Source organism: Rhynchophorus ferrugineus, unplaced genomic scaffold, assembly GCF_030347505.1.
Source record: "Rhynchophorus ferrugineus isolate W39M unplaced genomic scaffold, kcgeb_rfMv2 rfM3, whole genome shotgun sequence".
Classification (NCBI taxonomy): domain Eukaryota; kingdom Metazoa; phylum Arthropoda; class Insecta; order Coleoptera; family Curculionidae; genus Rhynchophorus; species Rhynchophorus ferrugineus.
Genome location: NW_027472582.1, coordinates 56119940 through 56138838, shown reverse-complemented (window position 1 = coordinate 56138838; position 18899 = coordinate 56119940). Strand labels below are relative to the sequence as shown.

The window sequence follows — 18899 nt, the reverse complement described above, 5'->3', positions numbered from 1 at the left end:
TGGTGATGGCGCGTGTAGGAAGAATGCCGTTGTATTGTCAGTTATTTTATATTTCGAAACCATCGTTCACTAATCTGAACAAGTTGTAATCAGAAGGGTCAATGCATGTTGAGAATGGAAGCATTTCTCATTACAATAGAGTTACAACTTTACAACTCACTATTCGGTTTTAACAGCTCGTAATAAGCTACAGATTGTTGATCCCACCATATGCACACCAAGACTTTATGACCATATATAATCCACTTCAGCGTAGCTGGACATGGCGCACCTAGCTTTTCTCATGACTTCTTACGTTTGGCATTATTGTAGTATATTTACTTTTTGTTGATGGTCACAATATAATACAAATAACTTTTATTATTTGTGCTAGCCTTTTGGATCTTCTCAGGCTAGTCTCTTCTATCTCATGCATATAAGAGTTTGATACTAATAGATTCAATAGCTGGTTAGCTGTTTAAATGTTTTTTGGGAGTTTGAAGTGAGTGTTCCTCCAATAAGTATTGTGATTCATTATCGTTGAGCTATTTTGATCCACCAGGCCGTTCTCATTGGCATGAAATCATCATTAAGATTGATGAGCTTTGACAGCAAACTTTTTCAAACCAAATAACAAAACTAATACATGTTGAAATTTGAATAATAGTTGTCTTGTAGTAATTAATGTCTCATACCTTGTTGTAAACTTAAGTATCTAGAAATACAGAAGATGTTTTGAACCCACTGATGTCAGAGCGTGGCGTACAAATCGACCAAGTGTCTATTGAGCCAACTGCTTTGAATTGTTATGAAATCACTAAAGTTAAATTCAGCGTGGTAAATAGCGATGCAACTAATGAAGCCTTATCCAATTTGCCTTTAATATTACCCATTGGTGCTGTTATCACAGGTGGTTTTATTGAGGTTGGGAACCACAAATATATGACTTATATACAACCGAAATACACCGCCCTAAGTTTGCTGCATCACGTAGGTACCATACAGGCTAGTTAATGATTAATTATTTTAATGTTCGCGCATTTTAGGCCAAAATTAATTTAAAAGAAGCATGTTTTATATGCTTGACAGATGAACCACAGAATAAATATATGATAACCATATATCTTCCACCATCCACTAGAGCTGTTGTTCAAATAGGCTACGAAAGATTGATTCCTAGGATTAATGGCAAATTTCATCTTGAATTTAATATTCTACCCGAACTAATTGGCGACGTTGTAGTTGCCAGTGTAAGTATATATTAATTTTAAGTGGATGATAACTTAGTATTTATGTATGTAACGGAAGACCGGAAGTCGTTCAGTGCAAAAGCTGTTCAGTTTGCTTTTTAAGCACTAACCATCTTATATAAAAAGCCGTAGAAATATTTCAGGTAACAACTTCTATGGTGTAGTGATTAGAGCCTTCTGCAAGTCGCGGGTTCGATTCCCGGTAGAAGCAACGACTTTTTGTTGTTGTTCTACTTTGGTTAGAACATTTATCGTTAACCTAGGTTAGATAGCGGACCCTGTGGGCTGAAGCGTCCCTTATTTTCAATCATTGTTTCATTATTCCTATTTTTCCTCATACGTGCTGCACCTTTATTTGGCTTACCCATTGTAATTTTTAACAAAATAACTCCATAATTTATTGAGTAAATACCTAACACTAAAAAGAGAAAAATAAAATATTTCTAACAAAAAAAATTGAACCGACTCCAAAAAACAAATAAGGAACTCTAAAAATTAAAAAATAATAAAACTTTAATTTATGTTTTTTTAATAACAATCATTGTAATAGCTAAATAAAAGTAATCAAAAACCTTATTTAACCTAACTACTATATGTACCCAATTTAGCTTAATACCTACTATTATTTAATAATAGTAGGTATTAATTTATATTATCTATCTATCTATCTATTATAATTATTTTAACTACTACTAACTGATCACTTTGAATATATACAAATAGTTTGTTTCTCGTATTATAGTGCTGTTGGTAAATTTTTTTTGTAAAAAATATTTTATTACGTTTAGTTCCTGTTTCATTCGTAGCTGTATTTACATCTCATGTTTTTTTTTTTGATACTAGTATATTTCTCCAAATTTTCTTCTGATATTATCTGTATATATTTATTTTGCAAAATTTTACCGATATGTTATGTTCTAAATCATTGCATTCCCCCTATGGATTTGCCAGTGTTTGTAAGTGTGCAAGCGCACATCAGGGAAGTTATGTTCAGTCACTGCCACTTTCACTATCTGATTCACTGTTCTTCTGTATGTCTGATGAAGTTCATGCAAAGTGAAGGTGTTATTGAAGATAACGCTTCTTTTTACCAGTCCAAACAGTTCTTCTTTATATATCCGTGATGACTATTATAAATTATTATAATAATTTATTGTCACCTATTTCAATTCGATAGGATTATATATGCAATGATAATAAGCGTAATACTCTATGATTGTGTTTTTCTACCATCTTATCTATAGTGAAAAAAAAAGTAAAATACGTTCGTTTTTTCCCTTCCAGATTACCAAAACACTTCCCAGATTACCAGTTTCCTCTGAAATAATTTAAATAAATTATTAGATGATCCAGTGAGCTTTGAATCACTTACATCTAGCTACAATTTTTTCCGATAATTGTTACAACTGCTGTTAAGTGTGTTGTCAGGTTTGATGGCGATATTATTGCTGTTAGATCGCATCTAATGCAATTTTCAATATTTTAATTAAATTATTGTTCTTATGAGGAAACATGTGTAGTTTTTGTCGCTAGTTGTAGCTGCTAGTTGTTTGCTGCTAGTGTAGCGTTTACTCGTAGCGAACTATTGTCGCTTTACCGCTAGGTTGTGAGTATAATGGCTATATATTTGCATATCTGGATTGCCCAAAGAATAAATAAGTAAGAATTAATATTATGTATCTGGTGGTGCCATAACGTTCCTAGTAAGTGACACATATTTTCTTATTTCTGAAATTGTTTGAAAATATATGATTCAAATTTGAATGTTATCAAAATGCTTTTGTGGGCTAGTGACAATTGGTTACGCCAAACGATGTTAATTGGAAACAACATATATGGATACATTTTTGATTATCAATGAATTCACTAATATATCAATAATTAAAATAAAAGGTTTAAACTAGTCAACGATTTATTCCAAACTAATACAAAATAGTAGCGTTGGGAACTATCGACTGAAAATAGTCGCAAAACAGTCGATAGTCAATTGTTTTTGCAGAAGTTTTGTGCATAATGTGGGAATTAAATAGTACAGTTGGGACATCATTTACCAACAAAGTAGAAAAAGTCCCAGGCTTTGTCAAATTAGATCTATTATACTGGCAGGTTTCAATACTTCACTGTTCAATTCAATAACGCCATGCCACAGTTAAAATAGAGGCATGTTTAATTTTCCAAATCAGTTGCATATAGTTAACATTAAAAAGACACAATTTAAATAGCTGGAAACCTCATCCCATCGAGCAATTCTCGGCAATGTTAACATTTCGGTTTGTAGTTAATCTGTGTAAAATGTACACTACAAACCCTTTTGCTCTTATTTAAAACCACTCAAAAGGTTCCCATCAGTTTTTCATTATTTATTGCCGAAAGCCATTTCTGACTTAGAGCAGGATCCCTGGAAAAGCTGTCCATTCTATTTGAAACGGCACTACATCGTCGGACGCAACATCTGAGATATCTTCGGATTTAAACAAATCATTTTAACTAAAAAAGAACTATAAAAACACAGTTAACAAAAAAAAAGAATATTTAACACGTAAGCTTATAAGTTTGCTTTGTCAGCATGTTGAAAAATGCATCCAATTCGAAAGAGACGCTTTCAACAAAAGCTTTGTCGAAAAAAACTAAACCGAAATTCTTTGTATATAAATCAAATTGTTTCTATATAAACTATATAAAAACCGAAAAAGTCCAAAAGATCCAGTAACTTCTTAATTATTTCCACCAAATATAAACACACGTACTCAACGATTTCTTATCATCTAGAAGTCTTCTGAACACTGATTATGTCAAATTTAGCTTTGCCGCCAAATTTAAACTTCAAACCACCTAGCCGCAAAGGAACAAAAACACTTCATTATCTTGTTCCTGTTTGAAGTAATTGATTTGATAGTTAATTTTTTCGAATTATGACAATTTATTGGTTATATAACTTTTAATTGCCATCACTAACGTTTTAAAGAATTTTGTAGAATTTTATAGCATAATTCGGTATCATGTTTGGACGCATCAGGCATCGGCGTATATCTTTTAGAAGAAAAATACTGTCTGATTTTACAACGATTGTATGAACTGCAATTCGACCAAATTCGACGTCGTTATGACGTGAGTTCTCTGCTATTTTGGACAAACTATAGATCGTTCCTTTGGTTTTATTGCAAAAGTATTTCTGAACTATTTTTCAGCTTTTCAACATAACTTCGATAAAGCTTTTATATATTTTTTGTATTTTCAGGTCACTGTAAATACCCTCCGTCCTGTGATATCTGCTGAAGTAACAGGTGATTTGGAAGTTACAGAAATGAAAATAAGGCCGACACGGACAAAATTCTGTTTTTATCAAGGAATATTAAAAGAGGAAGTTTTGAAAGATTTTCCCAACGGACCTAAATTTGGGGTGCGATATGACTTCGAACATGATCCCTTTAATGGCGAGGTACATATTTGAGTTAATCTTTTACGTGTAACATTGCTACAAAAGAAAAATAAGGTAAATTAGATCATTAAGAATTAGAATCATCAGATATATTTAAATACAAATTATTTATATTAATGCCTATGATGATGATGCTTTGGTAAGTACACTACGTAGAGTGACAGAGGGAAATGTTAAAAGGGGTCTCTGGAGAAGACGTGTATTCAAGTAATTTTACTGGCCAGTTTAAATCTACATTTTGCTGTGAATACAAGTGAATGGTTCTATGATAAAGTTTAGAACGATAAATTGCTGTACGTGACAGTCGTGTCCTTCACTGAATAATGATATTTAAATTAAAAAAAAAATCAATAAAAATATAAAAATAAATATCTCCATAGAGTAACATATAGAGTGTTAGCAAGAAATCTCAGCAAAAAGGCTGTGAGAACGTCATTTCATACATATAATTCAATGTGAATATAAACGGCTGCAATCTAATTGAAAACATAATATATCTCCTGGCAAATATAATCAAAATTGTATATAGTGCTTTTTCGTTTTTTCATATTCCATTGGTGATATCAATTTAAACAAGATATATGATATATAAATAAGAAGTTTCTATATTTTTGTTCCCTCATACTGAAAGTAGAGCAGTACGGATGGAAGTCTGTGTCTGTCTATGCTTTGCTTACTTGTTTAACAGAAACATATTTTGAGAAAGTTATAATTATTTTTACATGTTATTTAGAAAATTGTGGAATGCATAATTAAAATTGTTAAATAGTATGATATACGTCAAAATGGAAAAAACATACCAAAAAGTAATACTTTAAAGAACAGCAACAAAAAATTAAAATGTATGATATATAACAGGTCAATTGAAAAACCCCGGCTTACCATAGTAAAATAAAAAATTTTTGCAAAATTGGTTTTTTATATTCAACATATCCCTTCAAGGATGATACACTGATTATAGCGACCCTCCAACTTTTCGATACCATCTTTGTAGTACGATTTGTCCTTTGCTTCAAAATAGGCCTCAGTTGCGTCGATCACCTCTTCATTCGACGAAAAATTCTTCCCAGCGAGCATTCTTTTGAGATCTGAGAACAGGAAATAGTCACTGGGGCCAGATCTGGAGAATACGGTGAATAAGGAGGCAGTTTGAAGCCCAATTCATTCGGTGTATTGTCTTGGTAACTTTCTTTTTTAAGGTAGTCAATGAAAATTATTCCATGCCCATCCCAAACAGACGCCATAAACTTGCCAGCCGACTGTTACATTTTCCCACGCTTTGGGGCGGGTTCATTTTGTGCAGTTCATTTTGGATGACTGATGATTGGACTTCGGAGTGAAATGATGGAGCCATGTTTCTTCCATTGTCACATATCAACGCAAAAACTCGGGTTTATTATGCTTGCTCATCTTCAAACACTGCTCCGAATCATCAACTCGTCCTTCTTTTTGGTCAAAAGTGAACTCGCGCGGCACCCACTTTGCACATAGCTTTCTCATACCCAAATACTCGTGAATGATTTGATGTACACGTTCAGTTGATATCTTTAGAGTGTCTGCTGTTTCATTCAATTTCAATTTACGGTCATTCAAAATAATTTTATGGATTTTTTTAATGTTTTCGTCGGTAGCAACCCCTTTTGGGTAAACTTAACAGACCAATCCTTGATGGTTGATTTTCCTGAAAACTAGGCATTAAGCCGAGTTTTTGCTTCAACTGTATTTTTTCCTTCAAAAAGCAATATTTTATCAACACACGAAACTCCTTTTTATCAATTTTTTTCACAATAACAAAAGTTGCTTCACTCAAAATGCTATAATTGACAGACAATGATCCGACAGCTGTCAAATTTATACATGCATCTTTTGATGATTACGGCTAACTAAAAAATATATGGATTTAATTCTAGTGGCGTCAGTGGTGTCAAGCCGGGGACTTCAATTGATCTGTTTTCTCAAAATTACTGAAGTGTTCTTATTATGGTAAAATCGTGGAATTAAATAGGCAGCTTAATGATCTATTAACAGTATAATAAAACAATCATGAGATAATCTTTTGTCTAAAAAATCAAGCCCATCTTATTGGTCTACAAATTCTATTATTTTATTTTATATTTATGTATTTTTTAACATCCTTGTTGAAAAGCTTATGCCGGTTAAGCATCTGATTAATGATGACTAATTATAATTATCTAATTACCAGTATACATTTGTTTCAATTAAATGAACGCCTTCGAAGAATTAAGTTTTTAGTTTATTGAACCTTCAATGTGATTTTGCCATCGCGCAATTTTGGTACATTTTGGTCTTAAAGTGTAGGTGATATTTCCATGATTTCTTCTGTTGTATTCTTTTAAATAACAATATATTATCAAAAAAAAAAAAAAAATATATATATATATATATATATATATATATATATATATATATATATATTCAATAAAGGCACAAAAATGCTGATTTAGTACGATAAGCATTTTTGTCCGACACATCAAATTGCCTCATAAACAAACCATAGAACCAAACAATCAGGTTATAGAAATTAGCCAATTAAATGCAAATTGCAAAAACAAATTCAAATGAACCAATCAAAAAAGTGGTCTCAGAGCCAGGACCACGCAAAACATTTCCTCGGTTTCGCCTATTTAAGTAAAAGCTCTAGATGTACTATGTATATCTCTAAAATACAATTAGATATATTTTAGATCCTATATATAAGTTATAGTTAATATTTTATTTTTCCTTTTATGTACAGGTGATGATTGATGACGGGTATTTTACCTTTCCTTTCGAACCTGTGGATATACCTTCATTTAAAAAACATGTGGTTTTCGTTTTAGATACAACATCCGCACCAGGTAATTCCTAAGTATTTAAAAATAAAATAAAAAACAAAATATATTTTAGGAAACGTTAGAAGCTATTTTAAAAAATTGTTAAGTCGACTGGAACCAGAGGATCAGTTTACCATTATACACTCTGGTGGTGAAATTTCAATATGGGATGTGGAAACCTCAAGAATTTCTTTTCAACGAAGTCAATATAATTCACCGAATAATCAAGTGAGTACTAATCTAGACTTGCCACCGGGCATCACAATTTAAATGAACATATTCTTATACGCCCTCTTCTAATATAAGGTTATTCCGCAACCGATTAAAGCAACGAAGAAAAATATGAAGAGAGCAAAAATGTTAGTTGATATTTTCAAAACTGTTCCCGAATCTGATATCGAACTGACATTGGATGTAGCTTTAAAATCAGTGAACGGAAATAAGTCGGCGGTCAACAAACCTGTAATTATATTAATAAAGAATATAGAGCCAGGTATGACACGGATTGAGGAGGAACAAATGAATAGAGTAATAATTCAAATATATGATATAATCATTTTTTAGTATGTTTTTACTTACTTTTAGATTACTAGCTTGAATAAGTCCAGAATTCCTATGTTTGCCTTAATAGAGGGAGAATATCGGCCTTCGTTTATGATTCAGAAACTTTGTGCCAATAATAAGGGCTATGCTAAAAGATTGTTTAACATTTTGGATAGCGATCAGCAGATTAATGATTTTTATAATCATATACTAGTGGCATTACGATTAAACCTGACCTTTAGAGAACATACTAGCACAATTGATTGTAAGTACAAATACACATGTAATTTAAGCTATCAACTAATTTTACTTACGCCCCATTAGAAGGTTTTATAATTGTTTTCCATTTCCCATAATTGTTTGTGTTTGAAAACTGTACATTTTGATTAAGAAATAAGGAATATGGCAGAGAACATTTCTCCTATCTTTTGCTCTTCAGGAGCAGTTATCAGAACCCATTGCTGTTGATTATATATGGATACCCTAACTTAAGTTCTGTAACTTTGGTCCAAAATTTTTATCAAATATCAATCTATTCTGTTTAATCAGGGTCATAGAATGTTAAATATTGTTGAATCCATCTTCTTTCATACTGTTTTTATTTTGTATTGGTGTACTCCTTCACTGTGTGTTCCATTTTTAATCGATAATATTATAGGTCCAGTAGACGAAAGCAGCAGACTCTTACTCAACTATATGCTCAGAGAAAATCACCTATTATTCTAATTTTTCAGTCATTCCAATACATAACTAAGCCCGAGTTGTAACATATATGTAGAAACAAAATAATACCAAGAGGCAGTCAAATAGTTTTTGCCATGAGAAAATCATCTTTCCACCAAACATTTAATAAAATATTTGATGAAATGAATTGATGGAATTTACACATTTCGTACCATATTGACAAACTTTACATTTGACATTTGAACATCTCAAAGCAATCTATTTTACTAATCAATTCTGTCAAGCATAAGCATACTAGGAAATTCTTCACCCTAGTCAACGTTGAAATGGGATATTATTTGTATTTTGACAGATAACAATTGTGTCAACATCAGAAAACGAAATTTCCTGTAAATCGTACGATAGTATAAACTGAAGGAAATTTCACTTTAGCACATGAGTATTTTCATTTATTTGAATTAATAGAGTTCTTTTTTCAAGCGCAAATTTTTTTTTTGTACCTGGTGTTTAAAATTTTCCTCTAATATATTTTGCTTTGCATAACGTTTCACAACGGAGGTGTCCTATGGAATAAAAAAGCAATAATTAAACATATTATAATAGTAAACAAAGTGCCGGGAACTCATTTAAAGAATAGTAAAGATAGTAATATGGAAATTATCATTAATTTTTTATGAAATATTGTAAATTAAATGTACATTTTAATAATTGAGTGTTTTTTTTTTGAGTAATTTTGATATATGAGTAAAAAAAATTGGGAAAAATTTGAAAATAAAAAGTCATATTTTATCAGGGAATTTTATTATAAAACTTTAAAAACACCATTAAAAACAACATTGTTTACATATGTATGTTTACATCAAGTCCATGCACCATATTTACATAAAGGCATCATATTGAAATATTTTTTACAAAAAGTCCGGAAACCATATTTGTATATGTAATTCATGTATCTCAAAACAAAATTTTCAACTTGCACACTATCGTATTTTTCACCTGAAATAGGTCACCAGTCAATACAGTTAATACATACAGTCAATATCATTATTTTTACGAAGCAATAATTTGTTTAACTATGCTACTTAATAAAAATATATTCTTTTTTTCCTTGATTGTTTCACTTCAGAGTAGTAGTCATTAGATCGTTAGGGTGTCATTGATAATTAATGTTATATGTTTTGTTTATTCGATTCAGGTCAACCCTTACTGGTAAATTTGATCTTTTCAAAGTATCGTTCTCTACTATTCTTGCATCCTGTAAAATCCTATGTTTTTTCGATTTTTCTAATTTCATAAGTAACTTTCATAAGCTTGGCTCAACAATTTCACCAATAAAAGAAAATTTTTCTTTATCGATACTAAAATATATCATGATTGAAGTAAATATTAATCTAATAATAATTGTAATTTTTATTAGTTATCGCAATTTTGGTTACTATTTTTGATGGACAAACCCCAGTAATGAATCAACTACTAAACTGATTATAAGGTAAAAAGGGATGTTCCGTTTGGATAATTTGGCACTATAAAACATACCTTACATTCCGTTCTTGGCTTTGTTCTTTCATATTTTAAAACCAATGTATGTTATAATACTAAGAATAACATAACAATTTAATTATTATTGTTATAAATTTGTTAACGCATCATAAAATCCTAATATTCTAGATTATTTGTTTTCACTCGATCAATTTAATACGATTAATTTTAAAATGGTCGATTCTGCATTGTAGATGAGGAAAGAGAAAGCGTAATATAGCCAATTCTATCAATCTCTGTAGTTTGCCATATTGTGCAATTCGGTACTTCAATCAACAAGTGGTAATCACAAGGCGTTAGTTAGTGTTTTAGTGTAGCACTTGAGTAAATTGCTCCATTAATAGACGTCTTTGGGTCTTTAGGTAGAAATATAAAGGCGGTAAAATGGTTAGGAATTCCCAAAGAAGTCATAAACAAGCTGAAAATTGGCATATTATTGACGTTAAAACATTTTTATTTTAGTCATGACTTGACTACCATGACATGAACGCATGAAATGGTTTTTAGAATAACATAGCATGGAATTTAAATTAAGTATAACACAATTAACTATAATATAACATAAGTTTGTACAGGAGATCACTTATTGAGGCGATTTTTTATATGTTATTTTATAACATAAATCTCAGCAGATACTTATTACCCTTAGAGCAGACTGTGGAATGGTAGGAGAATAATAATTTAAAAAAATAATCAAAATATATTATTTGATAAAATGATTTAAAGGAGGATTCAATAAATTTACTCTTGAATAACGTTTAGTAAAAAATAGATAATAGATAAAAATATAGATATAAAAATAATAGATATTTTTAAATTTCGTAACAAAGAAAACGTCTTTATTATTAAAAATTGGTTTTATTCATCAACGTAATCTCTATCCAGAGCTACATAATCATTCCAACACCGTTGTGACATTTTAATACCAGTTTGTAGAATATTTTATCTTTTGCTTCAAAATAGGCCTATCACCAGTTGCTGTCCACTTAGATGACGATCGCTTTGTTTCCCAAGTAAAGTGCATGTTTCATCCATTGTTACATATCGACGTAAAAATTTCGGTTTGTTACGTTTAAACATGACTAAACACTGCTCAGAATCATTAACACGTTCTTTTTTTGGCGAGCAAACGCGGCATCCGCTTTGAGCATAACAGGTCCATTGAAAAGTCCCCGGCCTGACACATAGATGGCGCTACTAGAATTAAATCCATTTTTTTAGTTAGCACTAATCGTCAAAAGATATGTGTATAAATTTGACAGCTGCCGAATCATTAGATTGTGAATTATAGTATTTTGAGTGAAGCCACCTTTGTTATCATGAAAAAAAATGTATAAAAAGGAATTTCGCGTGTTGATAAAATATTGCTTTTTGAAGGGAAAAAATACAGTTGAAGCAAAAACTTGGCTTGATACCGAGTTTCCGGATGCTACTCCAGGAAAATCAATCATCAAGGATTAGTATGCTAAGTTTGGACGTGGTGAAACGAGCACCGAAGGTGGTGAAAGCAGTGGACGCCCAAAAGAGGTTGTTACCGACCAAAACATTTAAAAAATCCACAAAATGATTTTGAATGACCGTAAATTGAAATTGAATGAAATAGCAGACAATCTAGAGATATCAACTGGACGTGTGCATCATATCATTCACGAATATTTGTGTATGAGAAAGCTCTGTGCAAGATGGGTGCAGTGTTTGAAGATGATCAAGCATAATAAATCCGAGTTTTTGCGTCCATATGTAACAATGAATGAAACATGGCTCCATCATTTCACTCCGAAGTCCAATCGACAGTCATCCGAGTGGACTGCACACGATGAACCCGCTTCAAAGCGTGGGAAAAAAACAGTCGGCTGGCAAGGTTATGGCGTCTATATCTTGGGATGCGCATGGAATAATTTTCATTGACTACCTTGAAAAAGGAAGGACCATCAACAGCGACTATTACACAGCGTCTAGAGAAAAAGAAAGTGCTGCTTCGCCAAGACAATGCACTGTGTCAAAAATCCATGAATTGGGCTTCGAATTACTTCCTTATCCACCGTATTCTCCAGATCTGACCCTTGCGACTATTTTCTGTTCTCAGATCTCAAAAGAATGCTCGCTGGGAAGAAATTTTCGTCGAATGAAATGGTGATCGACGAAACTGAGGCCTATTTTGAAGCAAAAGACAAATCGTACTACAAAAATGGTATCGAAAAGTTGGAGCGTGGCTATAATCAGTGTATCTTGAAGGGTATTATTTTGAATAAAAAAAACTGATTTTTCCAAATAAATGTATTTTAGAATGGTAGGCTGGGGACTTTTCAATTTTCCTATTAGCTTTATCATAGTCAAATGCTCATGCTGTCAGCACATGTTAGCTAACTCACGCAACTTGACTTTTCGATTATTCAAAATGATTTTGTGGATTTTTAAAATGTTTTCTGGTGTTACCACCTCATTTAGATGTCCACTGCATGATCAGTGTTTCTACGACCACGTTTGCGGCCAGCAATCCAATGTTTTGTTGCTGCTTCTGATAGAGCCGAGTTCTTTTTTAAAGATATTACTTCGCTTAAACGGTATTTTATTCCATCAACGTTCAGTGTAAAATTAAACATGAAATTGTTTTTAATCCATTGTTTTTAAAATAAGAAAAGTAGTGTTACTCTTAGCACATTAACTCACAAATTTATGAGTAGAATATTTCAACAGGTTTCTTTTGAAGGTTACTACCAACTGAAAAAGCGGTAAATGCAACAAAAGCCTAGCGCCATATATGTGTTAAGTCTGGGGCTCAGCCCGATTGTTGTATTGGACGATAAAAGTTAATTGTTAAATAGAATTATAATAAATGTGATGTTTTTGCTACTATTTATCTATTTTATGTTGGACGTAATATAATCTAATAAGATTATATTACGTATAAGACTCGTAATATAAGTAATATAATCTATCGTAAACTATTGTAAATGCTCATATACTGGTAGAGAAGTCATGGCAGCAAGATACAGGTAAGTAAACAAAATATGAAAGGCCAGTTGAGCGCGCATGTTTTTAATATTTTTCCATTTTTAATTTATGTATTACATTGGTTGCCGTCTAACCTATAATTTGTCTTTACAATAACTTAAATTTAGGTGTTGTTGCTATATGGCATAATAGTATTTTTTATTGTCATTGATGCTTGTGCGGTCCGATTATACATGAACTTCACATGCACATAATTACGTTAATTATTACTTTCCAAGTTTGGGTTCAATTATTTATATTGTCAGTTGCTTGCTGTAATTTTCGTGTGGCTTCTTTGCTATTGTCCCTGACAGCAAACATTGTAGTGTCTTCAGCAAATATAGCTGACCATGGGCATCAGCAACCATCGCGATATTTTCTATTTGTGGTATAGCATATGTGTAAGGTAACTAAAACATTATCTGCAATACACTTCCTTGTGGTACACCTGCCTTAGCTTCTTTTATTGTAGAGTAGTCTTCCTCTTGTTGGATTCAAAACATTCTGGCTGTAAAGTAAGAAGATTTCAATGGTTCAGTTTGTTAATTCGGTGAAATTTTCTGTAATTTATGAACAAGATGATGAGGCAATACTTTATCGAAGGCTTGCGCTATATCTAAGAACATACCTTTTTACCTTCATAGACTTTTTCAATTACATCTGTTATTCACTAATTAGTTGAATTAGTGAAATTGAAAATTGGAAAGCTTAACACAAAATAAATCCAACCTTGTATCAATCGTTACTTATTGTTATCTTTTAACTGAATTATATAATTAAAAATTAATATAAATGAAACATACGAAATATAATTCATGTCAAATTTGATATATTTCGGTATCAAAGCAATGGCATCTATAAATCCGATTATGTTCATTCACATATCGTCGATTGAAATTGAATATTCTTGCACATTTATTTTTAATTATTACAGTTATAGGTGTACTTCCACCTTATATACCTGTACCAACGTTATATACAAGGAGGGAACTTTACACTGCTGTTGAGTTGATACGCAAGGAGATGAAACAGCGACTGGCTTCATCTAGCTCCGCGCGCATTTCTGGGTAATGTATTTTTACTGGTAATTAATGTAATTGTAGGTAAGTTTTGTATTAAAACATTTGTTCTCGAGTCGTATTCGAACTTGATTTTTTAAATTATTGCCTATTGTATTTGCCGTTGTTTTAGAAATTGATAGTTATTGCGTAGTGCACTTTGGGTACTTTACATATAATGAAATGCGCTTATTTAACTATGAATGAAATATAACCTTCCACGAAGAAGCTGTAAAATCATTGAATTAAATATTACAAAATTAAATAATTTGCGCCTAACTGCATCCATCACTATGTTGTGTAAACAAATCATTTCGTACTCGCGTACTTGTAATGGAACCATCATAAGAAGCCTGAAGAAGTTAAAAAAATAATACATTTAATTGATACTTAATAATATATAATTGTTATAAATTAGTTATATTTATTGTTATAATTTAATAGTTAACAAATTTCAATGGAACATGTTCAGCTGCCATTGTAGCTCAAAGCGAAGACAGACGTATATGTAGATATAAAGTCAATAAAAAAGACTCCCCAAAAGAGAAGAAGACCTCCATTTCTGAAACCTTCCTCCATAAATTGGCGAATGTGCAAAAACCCTATTTATACAACTGCGGTTGTGTCCACTCGCTCTTCTCGGGTAGTCGGCTCGCAATTTCTTGGATGTCTCATTTATATGATGTTTATAAACATCTTTCCGAAACTTGTTAGGAAACAATTGATAGATGAAGTATTAATATTTGTGATAAAGATCGCTCAGATATTCTTGAGCATTGTCACTCACTATCATAGTCAAATGCTCATGCTGTCAGCACATGTTAGCTAACTCACGCAACTTGACTTTTCGATTATTCAAAACGATTTTGTGGATTTTTAAAATGTTTTCTGGTGTTACCACCTCATTTAGATGTCCACTGCATGATCAGTGTTTCTACGACCACGTTTGCGGCCAGCAATCCAATGTTTTGTTGCTGCTTCTGATAGAGCCGAGTTCGTTTTTTAAGATATTACTTCGCTTAAACGGTATTTTATTCCATCAATGTTCAGTGTAAAATTAAACATGAAATTGTTTTTAATCCATTGTTTTTAAAATAAGAAAAGTAGTGTTACTCTTAGCACATTAACTCACAAATTTATGAGTAGAATATTTCAACAGCTTTCTTTTGAAGGTTACTACTAACTGAAAAAGCGGTAAATGCAACAAAAGCCTAGCGCCATATATGTGTTAAGTCTGGGGCTCAGCCCGATTGTTGTATTGGACGATAAAAGTTAATTGTTAAATAGAATTATAATAAATGTGATGTTTTTGCTACTATTTATCTATTTTATGTTGGACGTAATATAATCTAATAAGACTATCTATCGTAAACTATTGTAAATGGTAAATACTGGTAGAGAAGTCATGGCAGCAAGATACAGGTAAGTAAACAAAATGTGAAAGGCCAGTTGAGCGCGCATGCTTTTAATATTTTTCCATTTTTAATTTATGTATTACATTGGTTGCCGTCTAACCTATAATTTTACAACTTTTTACAGATTTATACAACTGCGGTTGTGTCCACTCGCTCTTCTCGGGTAGTCGGCTCGCAATTTCTTGGATGTCTCATTTATATGATGTTTATAAACATCTTCCCGAAACTTGTTAGGAAACAATTGATAGATGAAGTATTAATATTTGTGATAAAGATCGCTCAGATATTCTTGAGCATTGTCACTTCAGAAATGCTTGAAAATATTCCTAATAAGTTTACGATAAGAGAATCGTTGAGAGATTTTTGAGATCGTGTACAACTTAATTCGATGACTACAACAATTTAACCACTCGTTCACATATACACTTCGTTCAGTTGTGTTGAGTGCGTATCAATATTTATAGACAACTAGATGAAGATCGTCGGTTCCTTGCACAAGTATCAATATCCGCATACGGATTGCCGATAGAATACGTTTGTAAGAATTAATGATTTACATCTGGTTGTGTTAACTGAGCTCTTAGTATGTGATGCATTTTGTCCTATATTGTAATTGTTTAAGGTTTTGTTAACTTATCTCTGACAGAAATTTGAATGTTACCGAAATATTTTTATTCTATAATACCTTGGACGTGATGGAGATCTGTCCGATATGTATTGAATCAAATGATGTTATTTGGAAACAACAATTATTTATTTAAATATTGGCCAAGGAGTATTTAGACTAATTTTCCATCATAGAAAGCAATGAGCGGATGGATCTGATAGTGGGACTATTTGTTGCAATTGTGATATATCAGTACAATAATTATCATTTATGTTTCTTGCTTCATATAGAGAAAAAACCTAATACCAACATACCAGTTTGGGTTTATTAACAAGAATTCAACAATTGACCAGGTCCACAGAATAACAGATGTTATTGAAAAAGCCTACGAAAATAAAAAAGTATGCTCAGCTATATTCTGAGATGTAGCACAAGCTTTCGATAAGATTTGGAATGAAGGCCTTGTTCATAAACTACAGAAAATGTTACACCAAACACACCAAACTATTAAAATCGTAAATTACAACCAGAATGTTTAGAGCCAAACAAGAAGAAGCTTACTCTACAATAAAACAAGCTAAAGCAGGGTACCACAAGGAAGTGTACTGGGGCCAATACTTTATCTACTCTACACTTGTGATATACCACAAATGGACAATATTACGATGGCTACATTTGCTAATGATACTGCGATTTTAGCTGTTGGAGACAATGGTGAAGAAGACTCACGAAAATTACAACGGGCAAGTGACAATATAAATAATTGGACACAAGCTTGGAAAATGAAAATGAATGAAAGTAAATCTGTGCATGTGCAGTTCACCTACAATCAGACCATACAAGCACCAATAACATTAAATAATACTATCATTCCATATAGCAACAACGCTAAATATCTCGAATTGATGCAAAACTTCGCTACAAGGAACATATAAAGAAGAAAAGAAAAGAACTGGAATTGAAATATAGGAAAATATACTGGCTAAATCGAAGAAAATCACAATTATCAGTACATAAGAAATTGGTATTATATAAGCAAATACTGAAACCTATATGGACATACGGAGTTTAATTATGGGGATATTCTGCAAAGAGTAACATAAACAAAATACAAATTTTTCAGAACAAAGTCCTGAGAGGTATTGTGGGCGCACCCAAATGTTATAGGATTGATTACCTACATCGAGACCTTCAGATACCCACAGTAATTCAAGAAATCAAGAGATTTCCAAGGCGGCATGAACAAAGACTCCATTTTCATGAAAATATTGAAGTATTGCTGCTTTTGGATACCACCAGAACAGGACACAGATTCAAAAGAATCAAACCATCTGATCTTGTGTAGTGTTGTGTAGTGAGGTGCATATATTAAAAGATACAGCAGTGACATGTATAAACATTATTTCACCAGAGACTGAGATAGGGCCGATGTGTTCTCATAGTTATATATCTAGATTTAAGTTATCATAAAGCACATGAGATAGCTCGTTACATATTTGATTGATTCCGAATATTTAAGTTGGGTCGTTTTCCTTGGTATTATTAATATGTGTAGTAAAAGTAAAAGAAAGTTCTCGTAAACTAAATTTACAAAGTATGTTTTATCATAAACATATACTTATATTTCACTACATATTTTAATTATATTCTTGGTAAATGTTTAATCGACCACAATTAGAATACGGCTCGAAATCACTGTTATTTCATACTAACATCGTATTGACATATATTCAATTATTTCATTGATTTTCACGTTATCAAATCAATGAAATATAAATCATAGTAAAGCAGTAAATGGTCAGAAATTATGTTCTCACCATATAAATCTTTCCTGTGCTTTCATAAATATTTCAAAACTGAATCTAACAAAATCTGGCCAGCTATTCTCGAGTTTTAGCGAGAGTATATAACTAGGGATGCCGAAAAAATATTATATTTTCTTGATATTTTCTTGACCGATATATCGACATATCGATATTTTTGTAAGCTGATATTTTTCGATATTTTTGCAAGAAAATTAATTATATTTCTTAAACATTATAAAAAACCATTTAATAATTTTTTAGAAATTCTTTAAATTGGTACTTAATTTATTTTTGGTACTTAATTGTAATGGTTTATTAAAATATCAATATATTTTGTAAAACAATATCGATTCTTCTTTTCTTTGATATATCGTTTTTTTTTAAAATATCGATATGTCCAAATATCGATATTTTTTCGGTGGCCAACAACCCTATAATGAACAGCAATTCATCTTTATATATACAGATTACAGAAAGTTTAAACAAGAAATTATTTACAATTAAATAATATTATCAAGTATGTATAACTATTGAGTAGCATTTTCAATTTTAATTTATTTTATAATAGCTTATTTATATTTGTCTTACAGGCTAGAGTTCAAATATTCTGTTGTTACCGATATTACTGCATTCATTATGGCCAGATTGTGAAGAATAACTGCAGGTTTTAAACTGAACTTACATGATACATATTATTCGCCTTTTAATTCAAATTATCTAAATATGTTGTTGTAATGTTGTATCTATTTATA

The 18899-nt window shown here is 31.6% G+C and overlaps 1 protein-coding gene across 2 annotated transcripts in view; it reads left to right on the top strand.

Moving 5' to 3' along the window:
• Positions 1 to 18899, top strand: part of LOC143194225 (inter-alpha-trypsin inhibitor heavy chain H1) — a 52375-nt gene extending 33476 nt beyond the window's left edge. For both annotated transcript variants that reach the window (XM_076400851.1, XM_076400850.1), the window contains 9 exons: positions 692 to 969; positions 1026 to 1229; positions 4468 to 4668; positions 7424 to 7526; positions 7576 to 7730; positions 7809 to 8030; positions 8088 to 8310; positions 14197 to 14329; positions 18738 to 18899. In XM_076400851.1, coding sequence (XP_076256966.1) covers positions 692 to 969; positions 1026 to 1229; positions 4468 to 4668; positions 7424 to 7526; positions 7576 to 7730; positions 7809 to 8030; positions 8088 to 8310; positions 14197 to 14329; positions 18738 to 18798 — 1580 coding nt within the window. In that variant the 3' untranslated portion in view covers positions 18799 to 18899. The remainder of the gene's footprint in view (positions 1 to 691; positions 970 to 1025; positions 1230 to 4467; positions 4669 to 7423; positions 7527 to 7575; positions 7731 to 7808; positions 8031 to 8087; positions 8311 to 14196; positions 14330 to 18737) is intronic.